The sequence below is a fragment of the Anticarsia gemmatalis genome, chromosome Z (genome assembly GCF_050436995.1).
Source record: "Anticarsia gemmatalis isolate Benzon Research Colony breed Stoneville strain chromosome Z, ilAntGemm2 primary, whole genome shotgun sequence".
NCBI classification, from domain to species: domain Eukaryota; kingdom Metazoa; phylum Arthropoda; class Insecta; order Lepidoptera; family Erebidae; genus Anticarsia; species Anticarsia gemmatalis.
In genome coordinates, this window is record NC_134776.1 from 9,973,451 (window position 1) to 9,991,227 (window position 17,777).

The following is a 17,777-nucleotide window of genomic DNA, read 5'->3' on the forward strand; positions in this document are numbered from 1 at the left end:
CCTTACGTTTTTGCATCGAATGTGCACCCATGTTGCTAATCTACTAACTTATAGTTATTTCATGATACAAACATCTAAGCCTGACATGTTTATTGCTTACTCAATGAATACTCTATAAAAAATCTTACATACACATGTACCTCTATACTTTCCGTGCACTTTTGTCAACGTATTAATAATTATTTTTCCTGTTGTTCCGTTGTATTCAAAGAAATCTCTAAAAAATAATAATATTATTCTGTGATATCTACAATATTATCATGAGGTGAACATGCACATTGCCCATATTTTCAAGAAACTATAACAAGGACATAAACAACTAACTCAGATGACTACCCGCCATTTAAATCGATTCTTTTAAACAGTACGCATCGTTTAATTGACAAATTGGTTTATTTTATATGTTTCGCCATCTGCACAAAGACATAATTAAGACATTAAACAACCAGTTAGCAGTTACTCCACCTGCAAAACTGTGTTGATGAACTTAGGATTAGTTTGTTTGCGTGACCACTAGTACATTTTATTATCATCTTACACGGAAATGGGCGCGACAAAAAATATCTGATAAATAATAAAAAACTGCATGCTACAAAGATAAATAACTAAATTTTAAAAAGTAATTTATTACCTGAAATAATCATTCTTGCAGAATATGTTGCTATCTCTCGCGTAGCACCTCTGTTCAGAATCTAGGGGCATCTTGCACTCGCAACATTTGAGGCAGGGGGTGTGCCAGCGGCGTTCTAGCGCCAGGAGATAGTATCTGTCAGTGATGCGTGAGCCGCAGCCGGCGCACGCGTCTTCAGGTGGCTGAGGAGTCTCGTCTGGAGGCTCTCGCTTCCTGCAGGAGGTGCAGTCGCGGGGAGAGCCGGGAGATGCGGCGGGCGCGACCGGCGACAGCTCGCCGCCGCCCTCGTATGCCGATGTGATGTATCTGTCACTTTGTTGCTGCAACAATTTAACTATTTTAGACTACACTAATATAAGTCGAACCTATAGTAAAATTAAATTATAAAGTATAAACATATGTAGTTCTTGGATAAAGCATCTAGCTTCAAATTTAGAACAATAGACATAAACGCGCTACATAAATATACGTACTACTCAATAACAAACCCAAACTCCTGGACATTTAAAAAATCCTATCCTCGTTGGTTGTACCAATAAAATTGCTAGTTTACATTTGATAGTAGTAGCGATAAATATAAAGACCATTATAGACGTAATTGGCAATGGGTTGTCGTGGACACCTTACATGTCAATTATTTAATGAAATTTTATGACATTGTTATTACTGGCCGGGAGGTCTCTCACCGACGACTCTATCGTCCTCTAATTATAAGTACATAACTATTATTTTATTATAGGTATTACGGATCAACCTGAACTTTCTTCGTAGTTTCACAAGTGTGGATAGACGAACTAGAACGAAACTACAGCGCAAAACTTTGTAAATCAGTTATTCTAGACGTGCCTCTTTCAACGACTACTACTATTGGTTGGACGAGACCTTTCTAACAGAGGACGTAAAAATCCCAATAGTTTTTTCCCGGCCGGGACTCAAACCGGTAACCACACACATTAGGCATAAAGTCTCATAGACAAGAAAGAAAGCTTTTTTAGTTTTTGGAATTGGAAATAAAGTATAAAATTATTAACTGGAACACACTTTGCAGGGAACCAACAATTAATCCTGTACATTTGACGTTCAAATCCATTCAAGTAATTCTCTGAGGAATTATTCTTTAAGTAAACGTTTACACAAAGCTTAAGTTATTTCCAAGTATTTAGTTGTTCGATGCAGTTTACTTCAATCTTTAGCATTTGTAAGATTCTCTTTGCGAGACGTTTACTAAACAGTAAACCTTTGAAGTTGATTCAAACGTTTAAGTGCTTCATCTTAATTAAAGTGGCTTCGTTGTTAACTTCTATTTATAAATTAAATAAATAAAAACTGAAACGTCTTTTCTTTTCAATATTAAAATCGCTATCAATTAATTATGAGTCTGTATGAATTATTTACGAATATTAAGAATACATATTCCATGGGATAGACAGCAATCGAATTGAGCTACACCATAATTGATATACAGAATTTATTAAAGCTCAAAACTTTCAAAACTAATTTCTAATTACTTACGTCCTATCATGACTTACTAAAGAAGTAGAGAAAAGTTAGTAAACTTCACCCAGGTAACTACTGAGAATTCTACACCCAGTGTTGCATGCATACAGACCAGTTAGAGCAGCACTTAATATTATGTACCCACTTATGTAGTTGACACTTGCTGTAGTACCGAAGTGCTATGGAATATTTACTTCATAAATACTTTTTGTTTTATAAGTTAAATGCAGATTTGTTTCTATCTCACTCTACAATTTATATTAGTTATATTAAAGGTCTATATAAAATGAAGCTATTTATTTATGTAAGTGTACTTCCTACCTAATTAATATATAAATAAACAGTAGCGAATAAAAGTCATGTTAAGTGCTAAATTAAAACAATAGTAGCTATAATTTGTAGCAGTGTTATAATGAACAGTTATATTTTAGTATAATTTCGCCATTATTCTATCTGCGTACATATTACAGCAATTTTATTAACATGGAGGAGATAATGAATTTTCTTTTATTTTAATACCTACTTTACTAATTGTTATTTGGATTGTTGAACTTCTTAGACGATTAATATATCATTTTTAATTTATAACGTCGCATCAGTGGCTCTGCGATGCAATGACCACGTTCGGAACCACTTATGAAATGATATTCGAAAATATTTTATTCATTAAAATTCTTAGGCAAGTTTTGTGAATGTTTTATAATGATACTGAAGCATATAACGGCCGGCTACGAAATAGTGGCGGTAATACATTGAGACCACTCGAGCGACAAACTCACTTCTGTAAGTAAATACATTCTCTCTGCACATTAATTATGAATCTTACAATAAGCAGATATAAGAAAAATTAAGAGTTATCCTCGAAGTTTGTTCTAGTTTTCACAAAAAAACTATCAAGATCATAGAGAATCATAAAAATAGAATCATAGAGACGCGGAGGCGGCAATCGGCGGTATCATTGGTCTATCGGCGTAAGAATAAAACGAATACTGTAATAAACAAATACTAAACGCGAAATCAAGTTAGTATATTCATTCAGTCAGATATTGTTTTAGTAAGTTACAGTTCATGAACGGTTCTGAAGGTAGAGTAAGTAAGTTTCACCAAGAAACACTTCCCCAAACCAACTTTATCATTGTTAATCAGTTATCACCGACTCTAAGCGTACAATACAATTTAATTAATTTATGAAGATTTCGCAATATTCGCATGTCTAGACGTAGTAATCTGCTGAGGTCTTAAGTTCATTGATATATCGGGTCAGGGCCCATCTTCCTAGATACAGATCTAGGCCGCTTTTGTCTTATTATGTAATGCATTGATAACATTACGTACTGCGTAAATCATAAATGATTATTTTCGGACAATATTATCTCAAATGCTAAAAATAGAAGAAGAATTACGTGACTCCTACTCAAAATAAATGATGCCGTAACTTTGTAATGATAGCGAAGTGGGAAGAAAATATCTATAAAGGAACCAATAAAGCCATATTAATAATGTATGAATTGGAAAAGCTGGGTGTTTGTAACGGTGAAAGGAATTTTCTGAAAATAATAAAAATAATTGGTTCCCATAGAATATTTTGCTTAGGTTTCGAAGTAAATAGAGTTATTGTAAAATTGCCTATACAGAATAGCTTGGTATTATGGATTATAATAATAAATGTAACTCGTACAATCGACTTAATATGTTTCATGTTGTATGAACTGTTCTCACGAGAAATGATCGTGTCGTCGTCTAGCAACACGCTGTTACAACTCTCAACTTAATTACTCGGCCTCGGTAACAAAATGCAACAATATTTAAGTAAATTTAACATTTTAGGAAATGCTTCAGTCAAGGTAAACACTAAAACGTCTATTTTATGTTCATGTTTATCTTAACCCATCAAAAACCAAGAATTGAAAAAGTATAAATAAAATTAAATAAATATACATTTGCAGACAAAAAATGACGCAAAAAGTCTTAACTTTGACACAATCTTGAAACCTGTACAAGTTTTCACACCACCGAGACGCACTAACGCGAACGGCGCCATGGTACAAAACTAGTAAATTTATAATTATAGTTCAACAAAAATGTACACCGGCAGTTTATTTAGCAAAAAGATTACTTAAATGAATATTCGTGTGGGTCATGACAAAAAATGACCACCAAACCGTGGTTGTGTTTATTATTTTTTGCAGTTTCTATGTGAATATGCGAGTGTCAAAAACACACATGCAAATAGTTGTCGTACAACATTTTTGATAAGTGATATTAGGTGTAGAAGAGTGAATGAAGCCTGTGTCGAGTGGGAAGGCAAAGTATTTCAGTTCGACTTAAATATTGCAGACGAGATTCAACTTTCCAACTATTTTTAGTACAGTCTCGACTCTTTTTCCTATATTTACTCCGCTTACAGTGTGCAGTTCTCTTTAATTTTATATTCCTAGTTTGATGCAAAGAGAAAAAATAGTATTTGAGAAGTAACTTCTTAATTAAATTCTGTCACTATAGTAGTGCAATACCTATCAAACGAACATATGAGTAGTAATTGTAGATAATAATATGTTGTTCATGTTAGTACCAATTCTATCTAGAGCAGTAATGTAACCAAATTGCGACATGTATTGCATTAGGACATACACGAACAGGGACTGAGATGTAATTTCATCACTAGATGTGTGTGTGAGATCTGCATAACAGATTATATTTTTACAGTTTTCGTTATTATTTATATATTAACGGTTAGAGCAGTTGATGCACCTACTTAGAGCGTTGGCAGTTATTTTTTCTTGAAAAAGACATTTAAAAAAACAATAAAAAAACCTTACTATTTTTATCTAATTAAATTTAGTAACCAACGGGATTGTATTCCTCACGGTAACGGCTGGAGGTGCCATTGTCGGTATTTATTTTAAATTTTATAAAACCTATTGTTTTTGGATGTAATTAGTTTTAATTATGTATCAAATTACTACTTAACTATTGTAAGTGTTTAATTTATGACTGCGAAAATGTTTGCAATTAGGCTTTGTATATTTATATATTGTATAATTTAGGCAGCAGCGGCGTGTGGGTGGTGAGCCGGCTGTACCGACGGCGAATGAAACGTACCGACGGTAACCAACCTATCTTCATTTTTAACTAATAAATGTAACTTGATTATATTAATCGCCGTTTTGCGCATAATTATTTAAATTTTAACTTGCACTTTGACTGTTCATCAAAATATAATGCAGTACATAGAAATGACAATTGAATATAACTTGTCTACGAAAAATAAATTCTGTTTCTAAATGACATACTCACAAAACCTTTATTTACTTGTAACAGTACCCGATAGACCATTCGTTACAAAATTATTTTAATTGTTAGATTACACTATTCGTTTATATTTAGTTTTAGTTTAAGTTTTTTTTTAGGATGTACTTAATTATGTTAAACCTGCAAATCCATGTAGAAGCTTACGCGTTAATCACTAAATACTATTAACCAGTCGTTTAATATGATTACAAATCGTCGTATGAGAATTCAGAAGACCTATGACATAGAAAATCCTCAGAAACTACATCAAGCTATGCAAAAAAATTCACTAGATTCATGCAACTTTACTGCGAAAATAATTGACTGAATAATACCTGTAGCTGAGTTTTATCAAACCATGTTCAGTAGTTTTTGAGTTAGTGACAAATATTTATCCTTACAGAGTACGTTTATAACAGTAGTAGGATAAGATACATTTTGTTCACGACAGGTAAATTGAACAGGTGTAAATGAATAAATATAGATTTCAAGCGTTTATTATTAACAATGTGTAAAGATAATAATATATCCACTGCCTACAGAATGTAGCAGTATATCGTATTTGATTTCCTGTTAAAAAGTAAAACTGAATCTGTTTTATACAGAATTGGTTATTATTTTAAATATAAACACCTAAAAGCTATACTATTTATGTATAGTTATTAAAAAGTAATATTCAACAATACATATAATCTGCGCCAAAGCATATTTTAGGCTTAGATACTATTTGCTTAACATAAACCCATGCGCCTCTTGCTTGGATTCCTATTTACCATGAATGAGGCGCGTGGTCTAAACGTATATTTTCAAAATTCCACATTTTATTCAGAAGTCCACAGTGACTTTATTTATTTTTAAGTAATTACTATCAGAATCAAATGACTGAAGTCTGGAGAAAATCTTCCCGTGTTTTTATTTTCACCCAAAACAAAAATCTAAATAAACAAACGGATTTTCAAAAAATCAGTCATAGATCAACACTTGCGATGTACTTAATTACTCTGAACTAAGGTATTAAAGGTTACGATAAAATGAACATAATCAAATTGAAACAGTAGTCTAAACAATTGATTTTATTCTAAATATTAACTAAATACTTAACTACTAAAAATAGCGAGTTATATCAGAAGTAGCGATTTAAAAATCAGAAACTAAAACAAAGGTTTATAAAGATTTTTCAGTTTTTGACAAAACTTACTTACTATTTTTGTCCCTGCAAAAAGTTTCAATTCTTTGCGCTTTCAAAAATAATGCTATTCCTATTTCTAAACTCCTTTTTATTCCATATTGGTAACTATTTCGAAAACGTACAAACGATTCGAACAACTGCTGGTATTTGCCTGTTACTACTGCGGCATGATCCCAAAAATATAGAAACTAAAGTGAAATAAAGAATTTGTTGGAAAATTACTAGAACATCCCTTCATAATAAAATACCTAAATGCATTATACGACTATACCAGAGAATCCCTTTGGTTTTAAATATTTCATTATAGAGTTTACTGCAAGATGAAAAACCAGACGGCTTAAGTTTCAATCTGTTTTCGCTATCGCCATGAAAATGTAGACATTTATTGGAATACGTTTTCCACGAAAAGAATATTTTAATTATGCCATATTACAATGGACCATTTATACTTTTAAAATAAAAAAGCGAAATTTATTGCGACTAACGTGTATCGTAAATATGAACGTTTAAATGAGTGCGTAGAGCATTTGCTCATTACTAAAAGGCTTCATATAATATTATTAGTTATGGTTTTCACTGGCCCACGGCCTGGGCTTGTAGATACGAACATAAATGTTGGCAGCACAGTTAGTGCTCAATCGTAAATTAATACCTCGATGAAATGGCCCAATAATTACTACAGGCTTATTTCACCGCCATTCAAATTTCAAATTTAATTTATCAGTCAATAATATAACGTACAAAATTTAATTTAATTTCATAAAGTTGTTTATTTAATTGATGAACGTGTGAACAAAATGTGTCCGAAATTGGTATAAATTCAAAATGTGCAATGTCTAATTACGGATAATGAGGTAAGTTTAGTGATGATACGGTTTTATATGCGTTCAAATAATACGTAGATTGACTCGTAACGAGCCTGTGTGCAAGTAAGCTTGTGCGTAGTTTACACGATTTAATACCTCCAACTTTAAATTAGATAATTGGACCGCAGTAAGAACTTCTAGCCATGACTAATAAGATCCAGCTTCAAGAACTCTTATATTTGTATGTTACGTTTGTATTTTACCTAGTTAATAATTAAAATAAAAGTCCGGTTAAAGTTTTAAAAGTAATAACTTTGATTCTGAAAACTATGAGATTCGGGGGAGATCATAATTTCAACGCGGGTAGAGGCATGAGCGCGAGCAACACAGCCTTCCAATTAAGAGTTCAAATTCGTCCACACACGTAGTGAACGCTTAGTCATCATTCACCAGACCTGTAAAATAGGTACCTAAGTATTATGCTTTACATAACTATTATAAAGGTACATTATATAAATGCACAATAACCTAGGTAACAGATCGTTTACCTATTAAACGTCATCACGTGGAAAACTAACATTATTTTGAATACTTACTAGGTACATAGGATTTTCTCACGTTGCCGCATTTACTAAATACACAATTAATACAATACATTTGAGGATAATATTTTAGAATATATGTGCTTTTAATATGCCATTATCATTTAATGACCGCCAATTTTTCTAAACTTCCCGGATAAATTTTAAATTCCATTGTTAGATTAAAAAGTTATTTTTTTATTACTGCAATAGAAATATCCTGTAGTAAAGATAATGATAATACAGTCAAAACTGCATATAACGTGGGGTAAAAAAAAATGGTGTTAATAATAAAAATGTATTAATGAAAAGACTTTAACACCCTTTTTACAAATAACGTTATTCTTATAAAAAGCAAGTATCCATTAATATTATACTAAAAAACTGGCGTATAATTATAAATTACAAAACGGAGAAAATATAAAAAAATAAAAACAAAATGAAATAAAACTCTTCGTTTTAAACAAAATCTAGATATCCTTAAACTACTTAAGCTTGTGTAATGTCCTGTAATAAAATAGAAAATTTATGTTGGCTTTTCATTCTTGGAAATGTCGGAAGATATCAAGTGAACTAGCAACACTAGTCATAAAGCCGCGAAAAAGAAAAAAAACAACTTTTATAATAAAACTATTTTTACAAACATAACATTTTGTCAGGAAATAATATGGGTTTAATTTTTTTTAACAAGCAATTCGTAAATATCAATATTGTATTAAGTTATAATAGGTCATGTAAGCTCCAACTTGATTAAATCGTTTTACGGCGCAGACGCTGTATTACTACCATTTATTAATATTTATAATACTCGTAAATGCCTATAATTTGCAGTAAATTAGCAAAACAACATCAAAATAATGTATAAAGAAATAATATATTATTAGTAATTATTAACATTAATAACATTACTCTATTACACCTTACGTGCATAGAAAAAGTTACTTGTAATCCTCTTTTATTTTTTATAATAATATATTTTTGTACAAATTCATAGAAAGACACAGTGCGTGCACGCTCAGACCGTTAATCTTTTTCATATAATTGACGAATGGAAATAAATGTAAGCTTAATATAAAATTGTCTACTTGTAGACGTAAACAACAGTTTACAAATGAATCTATTCGTAATTTTATGGAAAGCTATAAAAGCAATGAATCTATAACTGTAAAGGCAACATGTATGTAGTTGTAGCATTTTAAAATATTATGTTTTACTATTTCTAAGAGATCAACAAAATTCAGCGACCGCCATACATTCACTAAAATATTATTGATTCACTTTGAAAACATACTTTTGAATATTATATTGACCGTCTACGGGACGAAACAATAGCGCGCCAACCAAATCAAAAGTTAAAAGCGTATGTTACCAACTATCCGTAAAACTTTATGGCGATTTTTTATATCTTATATCAAAATTCTTATGTCAAAATTGGATATATATTAAGCGAGATAACTTACTTGTATAAGATATATATTAGAGATATTTATCAATAATATCTACCATGCATTCAACACTATAATATTATCTACATCATTACTATATTAATAAATAATAATCGAAACCCTACAGTTTTACCAGGGAAGTCCTCTTTTCATTATATTTTATTTTAAATATACGAACAGTAATCAAAAAAATCTGTAATGATACTTGAAAGCTTAAGCGGATTGCGTGGGCGGCCTCCCTTCTCGCAACCAGCGTAAAAGTGTATGCTACAGGCGCAAAGCAACCTTAAATACATTTCACAATATTATAATATTAAAATAAAAAATATTACCCAGAAAACTCATCCCGAAAAACTGAAACCTTACGTTCCGATGTTAATTAACTTTTCACGTAAATAGTTACAATAACACTTAATACTTGTTATTATATACGCATCTATATTTTCTACCCCTACAACTGTATTCTTTGACAATTACGCGACCTTAATTGACATAATAGATTAATAAAAAGGTACTTTCTACACTAAAATAATTATAAAATTAGTTAACAAGTTCGTTCCCGCAACTAACAAGTTTCAAAAGTTTCAAACATTGTTTAAACATAACTAAAACTACATAGTATCTAGAATAAAAGTTCATAAAGTCGGTAAAAGTTTATAAACTATCAATATCCGGTTTCATTATCATCTCAAGATTACTATAATGTATAAGATTACTACATAATAAGTAAATAAACATGCGATAACGCAAGTATGTAGGCATATATATGCAGTATGTATATCTTGCACCCATGTAAGTATGGACAGGGCATGTACTAAACTTTGTATACTTTAACTAAGAATTTTAAAAAGGCCGATAAGTCCCAAAGATCAGCTGAAATATTCCAGCAGATAAAGTTAAACTATTCACGAAAGTTAAAAAAAGTTTGATGTATCATACCCAGTGCATCGTTCCCCTCTCCTCGTATACTCCCATCTGGGGTTCAATTTTTTCGTTTGCTATTTTCGAATGTATGGGCCTCTGCCCCACAACACTGCTGCACTCACTCGCGAGACATGCGTGCGTCGCCCGCCGCAACCGATGCGCAACTGACTCCGGCAGACCGGCCGAGCTCCCCACCAGCGAAGGTTGGCCTGACGCCGCCCAGAGAGCAACGCCCCTCCCCACCACATTTTTTTAAAAATCTGTTTACGATTTTTTTCTGCCGTTTAAAGCATTTCGGCGCAATAAATGCTTGCAATTTTTTTCATTCAATCATTTGTACCCAAAAAATTTATAGCTCCGTTGATATAATAAAATTATCATATTGTTTGAATAGTTTTATGGGCGATGATTTTATATTTTATTTTAAAATTCCTATGTTATTATCATACTCGAGGAGTCGATGGATGCCATTCAGGGGCAGAAAAGAATTATTGTGGAGTAATACATTAATTTTATGTTTGAAATTAGTGCGTGACTCATAAATGTTGAAAAATAATTAAGATAGCAATCACATTTGAATATTACACCCACTAGTTCATTAAAAGCTTTTAACATGTAAGGGAGAACCCTGGAACTACCCCTGTAAAACATAGTTCTATGATTTTCAAAAAATGAGTAGGTCGCTGTTTGTCTTATAATAGATTTCAACGAGCTTGTTCACTTTGAAGTACAGTTATCAACGTAACAAAATTTACCCTCGTGTATTAAGCATCCTTCCAATAATTTTGATAATAAATCCTATTTAAATGAGTACTAGGCAAGTAGGTAGCAATAGGTATCGAAATAATAACCCGATACACAGTTAGTTACATTTTATTTATAGAAAGCAATCTTGTAAAGTCATAACAATTCTTGCAGCACCGTTACCAACAATTTCAATCTCTCGGTCGATTACACAGCGTACAACCTGAAAAAAAACCATATTGACACATTTTTAACTAAGCCATTTGCAAAGTTTACGCGAATACTTTACATTGGAATAAACTACAAACTTTCACAGATGCGACTCTCACCCTACGAAACCGCTAGGGTTGACACACACAGCTGCTAACAATCAGTATTAAGTTATACTCCCCAACACAAATCGTTGAATTTAAACGGAACGGTTGCTCTTTAAAACATTTCTTTTGAATATCACACTTGAGAAATATTTAATAACCACTATATTGTACAATGCCTTTTCATAAAATGATAGTGACAAATACCTTACATTCAATCAGCAATGTACTGTATAGTGTCTATCAAAATAAAGTACACTAATTCTCAATTCGGACACAATATGATGGCAAAATTACAAGCCTAATACTAAACAGCAATTTGAGTAAAACGCTTCGTTCTAATTGGATAAACTGTTCGCTTGCAACGGTTATCGCTCACTGACAGCCCTAGTGTGAATGTAGAGACACACGGCCCTTTTTTCGGTCACACCGGACTGAGCTTATAATGCATCTCAATGTTAGTCAAGTATCAGTTAGTGTATATTATTATTAAAACCAAACTCTTAACTTGCTCGTAGGAACTTCCTATGAAAAAATATGTAATATATTGTCGTTTTAAGAGATTTGTTATTAAGTTATCATTCCGGAAGGTATCCTAAGTGGGACAATAATTTTACTTTCCTACTTAAAGTTTGTAAGAATAAATGGATGTATGACGTATGTATGTGACTATTTCACGAAAAAACTGTAAGACGGACTATGCTGAAATTTAGTACACCTATGGCTATGCCTATGATAAACTAAATGAACACATAGGATACTTTTTCTTCGGCAAATCTTTTCACGCAAACGAAGTCGCGGGCGAAAACTGATGCATCATACAAAAAAAAGAGATTTTCCGTCCGTCAATAGTCAAAGATATTTCTTAAGTAAAATCATCTGTCGATTGTAAAATAGGGCCTAAGTAAAATAAACGGCGGTCGCAACTCGCAATACCGGTGAGTTGCTACGCAGCCAATCAGTGACCGCGGCACGTAGCGGCGTAGTAGAATGCCGCATGCCGCCGACAACCGACTACTACGTGTTGTCGATCCGATGTTATCGAAAACTCGAATGTATTTCGAATACAAATAAAGTACTTATTCCACTCTACATTTTTTTTTTTTTTTTGTTTTTTCTTGCCGTTTTTTGCACTATATGGCGGGCGAATTATTTGTATATAATTGCAGAAATATTTTAAATAGATAATGTAATTGCATACATAAAATCTCACTCCTTTTTCCTAAAGGCAGAGACCAAAGAACGCTACTTGCTACGATACTTTTGCTTCATGAGAACGTACGCAGTATAGCAAGTACAGTATTAATAGGTAGAGTCAGCGTCGGAAAAACACTGCTACATTTTTAAAAGCATTTTGATCAAATAAAATAGTGAAATTACTACTGTATGTTTACTTGAAACACTTTTTCAATTACTGCATTTTGTTTGTTGGCCAATAATTAATTTTAAGATTGATATTTTTATACAAAAAGTACGATTGAAAATTTAATAGTGTTTATATACTTTTAAAGCTGACTCTACACTCTATAAGAAATAGAAGGCTACATTTACTTAAACTTGTAATAATAAAGTCCGTCGCGAATGTCACTTCCTAAAGTCAATAACAATCATTGGATGCATATAAAAATTAATAAATATAATTCAAGAATAATTAGGATTGGCAAAACTTCGGTGCACCAAGGAATCTCAAAATATTTGTGGTTACATAATAATATTACATAGTATGCATGACACATTTTCCGATTTAAAAGTTCTAAAAAGTTCAGCAACTTTGTTTGCTAACTGTACCTACGCACTTAATTAGCACTGACTGGCATTAACCCTCTAATAGCCGAATATTGAGCACAATGCACGATGTTTGATTACAACACTTGCTAGGAACGAATATGCACCAGAATAATGCCGGCAATACACATTTGTTTTCGCATGATGGTTTTAACTTTGCTTTTGCTTGCATAACCGATAGGCAATGAAAAAATGTGAGCAAAAATTGAAACAACTGCTAAACAGATTTTGTTGAAATTTAGTACATAGATCATTAATAAACTTAATACTTTTGATCCCTTCAAATCTTTTCGAATGGTCGAAGTTGCAGAAACCAGTCATTTATAAATCATCCCCCAGAGTACTGAAAATCTGTTCGACCGTTCATAACATTACTGAGTCACTTCTCACGAGGCCCGAAGCTTAGTACGTTAGTTTTTCACACAGGCTACAGTGTCTATTGTGTCTAACACGCTTGGAGCCGGCCGGCCTGTTCACATTCGTTCAAACGAAATGGACTAGGGATCAACTGCATTGGCGCGTTATACGCCGAGTATTATACCACCGAATCTCTGCTACTTTTCTCTCGAAAGAGTATTTTTATTGTTCAATACTAAGATGGTCTCGTAATAATCCTCCTGTTCAAAAAGTTATGGGAAAATGAGCCTTACATTTTGTTTTCATTGTACATAGTTACTAGTTTGAGAGGCCTTTGCTCAGCAGTGGGACATAGAAACAGGCTAAATAAAAAAAAAAGTACATAGTTACTTATGTTAAACAAACATGCTCTACGCACGGGGTAGCTATACTCGTATAAGAGGAACATGAAGATTTCTTATTATGGAAAATATTATTTATTTCTCCGGTGTCCCCTTGTTTTTATATAGATATTTTTTCTGATTTCGTTTAAAAAAAGTATACTTTTTAATAGGTATAAATACATACCATTCATAGCCAATACAAAAGGGGAACAAATTCTGTTAAATTCAGGGTTGTGACTCTGAATTTAACAGAATTCGTTCCCCTTTTCATCATCATCTGATGTTGGCATAGGCTGTGTTTCCATTAAGGCGAAGACGAGGATTTGGGTTGGTTAAATACATAAATCGTATCGAATCCATTTGAATAGGAACAGTCAAGGCGCAATCGAGGAGAGCTATATCAAATTGTAGCATACAGATACGGTAACGCGTATCGAAACGCCACGCAGAGAATCCGTTGTCTCCGCTTCAGTGCAAACGCTACCTTACGCTTGAAATTGTCTGCGTTTGCATAAGGTGGCATAGTACTATGTAAGGATTACATAGGGCTTATATTTTTATTTATTTAAAGTGTGTAGTGATTTCAAGGAGAGTATGCTTATGTAGAATAGCAGTCAAATTAATAAAGAGTAATTTTTATGTAGAGCCCATAGAGCTATCGATTAATTAATATTTGTAACTCACAATTACGACTTCTGTACAGAGTCGAATGGAGAAAATTTAATCATTAAAGAGATGAAAAACAGATGAAGAACATTCAAACTTCATCTCAAATGGCTTAGTTGAAGAGAGTGAATGAATTTTCATGCGAAAGTCAATTTCTAGTGGACACGATCAGCCGAAAAACACTAAGATCTATGGGTTTATTACCATGTTATTTACTCACGAAGGGGAAAGGCCAGTGAGAAAATAGAGCTATTCTGGACTCTCCAATAGAATCAATCTGAATCATAATGCGAAAAAGATAAAAAATCTGTGAAAGGTGCTTTTAGCCGGATCCACATCAAACGACCTGACGTACTCAGATCGCGCGCGGCTGGATCGCACTCAGGTGCAAGTTGGTGGAGACGCGCCGCGACTAATCCGAAGTGCGACGTTGAAGAGTGAGCTATCCACGATCCTGGATCGCGGTTCACGTGTGGATATGGCTTTCAAAGGATTACGCTTGTACTAAATTGTAAGAATACAACTTTTCTCTAATTTCTATTCGATAACGGATATCTCTGAAACAATTCCTTTTTCCTATTTCGAAAAAATGATAAATACTTAGTTAGGTCTAGAAGCTGAAAACTTATCTATATGGAAATTATACCTATTTTAAAAATAAATTGTATTGGACACAATGTCTCAAAAATATATTAAGCAAGTTGAACAAATTACATGTTACAATGTCAGCACCTACAGTCAACATCTGATGAACATTTCTAATGTTCCACGTTTCTTTATTTTGATGCTAACTGTACATAATATATTTAGCTTTATTATTCTCATCTCATGTCTGTCTGATTAAACTCCTTGGCGCAGTGGTTAAGCTGATCGCCACGCCACTACCAGTGGGTCTAGAGGTCGTGGGTTCGATTCTCACGCGGACAAAAATATTTGTGCGTCCACAAATAGTTGTTTTGGCTCTGGTTGCACTTTCTGTGTTTGTAAGAGTCCCCACGAGACAAGAGCAATTCGTAGTGCGGGAGTCCTATTTTGAATCTGAACATATTTTACATACTTACCTAATTACCTATTCGTACTTTTTTCTCGCTTATACACAAAACTGCTAATACATATCTCTTGGATACTAATAGACAGTGACGCCACACTTATTCATACATTTTACGAAACTTTGTAAAGTTTAACATACAGCAACTAAACCACGAAATGAATACAACGTAGAGCTTCATGGGACATTTAGTGCCATCTATGAGAGACATGACGAACTACTAGCGATGCTTGAGCACACGTTGGTACAAAGAGAATACGTTTGGTGCAGCAAAATCTACGTACTCCTACTTAAACCATACAAAAAGTAATAAAACATTTTTATATTTGTAAGATTATTCCAATATAATCTCAAAAATGTATCCGTGTTTTTTTAAAGAATCGAAGAAAAAGGTAGATAATACCACATACGACGTGCCGCTAAAGAAAACTTAAAACAGGCGCAATTCGATTTAGGTTCCATCTTCCAAAAATTCTGCTCAGAAACGTTTATATATTTCACTCTGGATAGCTCCATTTAGATATTTGTAAACTACCAGGATTTGTATTCTTATAAGATTCCTGTAAGAACAGCTCAACCGTTGTAGCGAAACTACTGACATTCGTACTCAAAAGTCTAAAACATTAAAAGAGCAATGATAGTTACCGTCCCATGTTTTAATGTGAGGAACCTTGGTGCTGTAAGGGTAGTAGGCGGCGTCAGTGCCAGACATGTTCTCACGGTGCGGCTGCAGCCAGCAGTGAGCCCAACAACAGCACGACAGCGTGTGCTTGGCGGGGTCTTGACACGGCAACCTGTCCGTCTTGTGGTGCAGCCAACCGAACCACGTTGCGGTCACCTACATTTAATAAACTGATTCACTGACTGACTTAGGCCAGGATTAAGCAGACGACATAGGCGATGAGCGTAAAAAGCGCGAACACACACAATCTATTTCACGCTCGATTGAGTGATTTAGTATAGAAGCAGTAGCATCCTATTGTACATATTAATAATATAGGTTTGTGAGCATTGATAGCTGTTTAATAAATCAAATCATACCACTACTACTACTACCACTGCCTTGAAGTTTTACCACAGTCTCTCATTATACACCATTAAAGCTACAGTGGGTATATACATTGGGATTACTGAGATGTGAACTTTCTAACAAAGTTCTCTATTTCTCTACTTAGTTCAACTCAAAAATATAATAAGATTGCAAATAAAATCTTCATATTTAGTTTTCACTTTTTATACTATTAGGCAATCGTACAAAAAGTAACTTATTTGAGCTATAAAACTAGGGATCTTACCTGACTAGCGTCGTAGTCCCAATTGAACCGAGGATTAAAATCGACCCATCGGTTGCGACTTATCATATAGTAGTTGTTCTCGTAGTACGAATTGCCCCATTCGTCTTTTCCTACCAGTCTGCCTTCCTGAATTCAATACAAGTAAAGCTTTAACACTGACACAATACATTACAGTACAGTAGTTCATGTGGATATGCTTAAATCATGCTCACATAAAGGTCAAATTGCTATTACTCTACGGCAGTGGTTCCCAACCAGTGGTCCGTGAAGTCAAAATATGGTCCGCAAATAAGTTTAAAATTAAAAATTTGTCAGGATGATTATTACACTTTATTTTTAATATACTTACATAGTGGGCCCCGCTAACAAGAATAATATAAAAGTGGTCCGGACTAAGAAAAGGTTGAGAGCCCCTGCTCTACGGAATCTCGAATAACCATTTTTGATAGAAAAGCTTCCTTAGCACAAGACCATCCGATCCATATCAGCCTATCGGCCTGTTGAGCTTATGATCTTTTCAGTCAATGATCGGCTCTCAAAAATCGGCTACAGGTATCTAATGATTCTCCGAAACGAAGATAGACATTATTGAAATTACCTTTAACGTATCAGTTCTCCATAATTTGGAAATAGTGCCAATGATACCGTTGTTTTGTTTTATTATTCTCTTTAGACGAGCCAATTTATCAAACGGTATCAAACCCATTGTATCTGTAAGTCAAGTTATATCAAGAAATGAGTAAACAACTCAATTTGAAAACAATGAATTTAGTAGATATTTGACAGTGACAGTACTATTTTAAGTGCGTACCACAGAGTAC

The 17,777-nt window shown here is 33.4% G+C and overlaps 2 protein-coding genes across 3 annotated transcripts in view; both read right to left on the reverse strand.

The window, feature by feature from the left end:
* The window catches only part of ap (apterous), an 83,810-nt gene extending 73,266 nt beyond the window's left edge, over positions 1-10,544 (reverse strand). The window contains exons 1-2 of one of the 2 annotated variants that reach the window (XM_076134508.1): positions 10,380-10,544; positions 632-951 (exon numbers count right to left, since the gene is read on the reverse strand). In XM_076134508.1, the coding sequence (XP_075990623.1) occupies positions 632-951; positions 10,380-10,415 (356 nt within the window). In that variant the 5' untranslated portion in view covers positions 10,416-10,544. The remainder of the gene's footprint in view (positions 1-631; positions 952-10,379) is intronic. The other variant, XM_076134507.1, reaches the window with a different exon arrangement.
* Positions 10,545-11,221: 677 nt separating this feature from the next.
* Positions 11,222-17,722, reverse strand: LOC142986769 (putative NADH dehydrogenase [ubiquinone] 1 alpha subcomplex subunit 12). Its single transcript, XM_076135447.1, has 4 exons — positions 17,555-17,722; positions 16,957-17,082; positions 16,307-16,499; positions 11,222-11,331 (listed from the first exon to the last, which is right to left on the reverse strand). Exons 1-4 carry the CDS (start codon positions 17,660-17,662, stop codon positions 11,300-11,302), a joined length of 459 nt encoding a protein of 152 aa, XP_075991562.1. The 5' UTR covers positions 17,663-17,722; the 3' UTR covers positions 11,222-11,299.
* Between the last annotated feature and the right edge of the window lie 55 nt (positions 17,723-17,777).

Bases quoted from the DNA above. Each gene is read 5' to 3' on its own strand.
- LOC142986769 (XM_076135447.1), bottom strand. From the start codon at position 17,662: ATGGGTTTGATACCGTTTGATAAATTGGCTCGTCTAAAGAGAATAATA. The intron at 17,083-17,554 runs GTAATTTCAATA...TATTGAATTCAG, and splicing joins GGAGAACTGATACGTTAAAG to GAAGGCAGACTGGTAGGAAA. The intron at 11,332-16,306 runs GTAACTATCATT...GTTTTTTTTCAG, and splicing joins TCACATTAAAACATGGGACG to GTTGTACGCTGTGTAATCGA.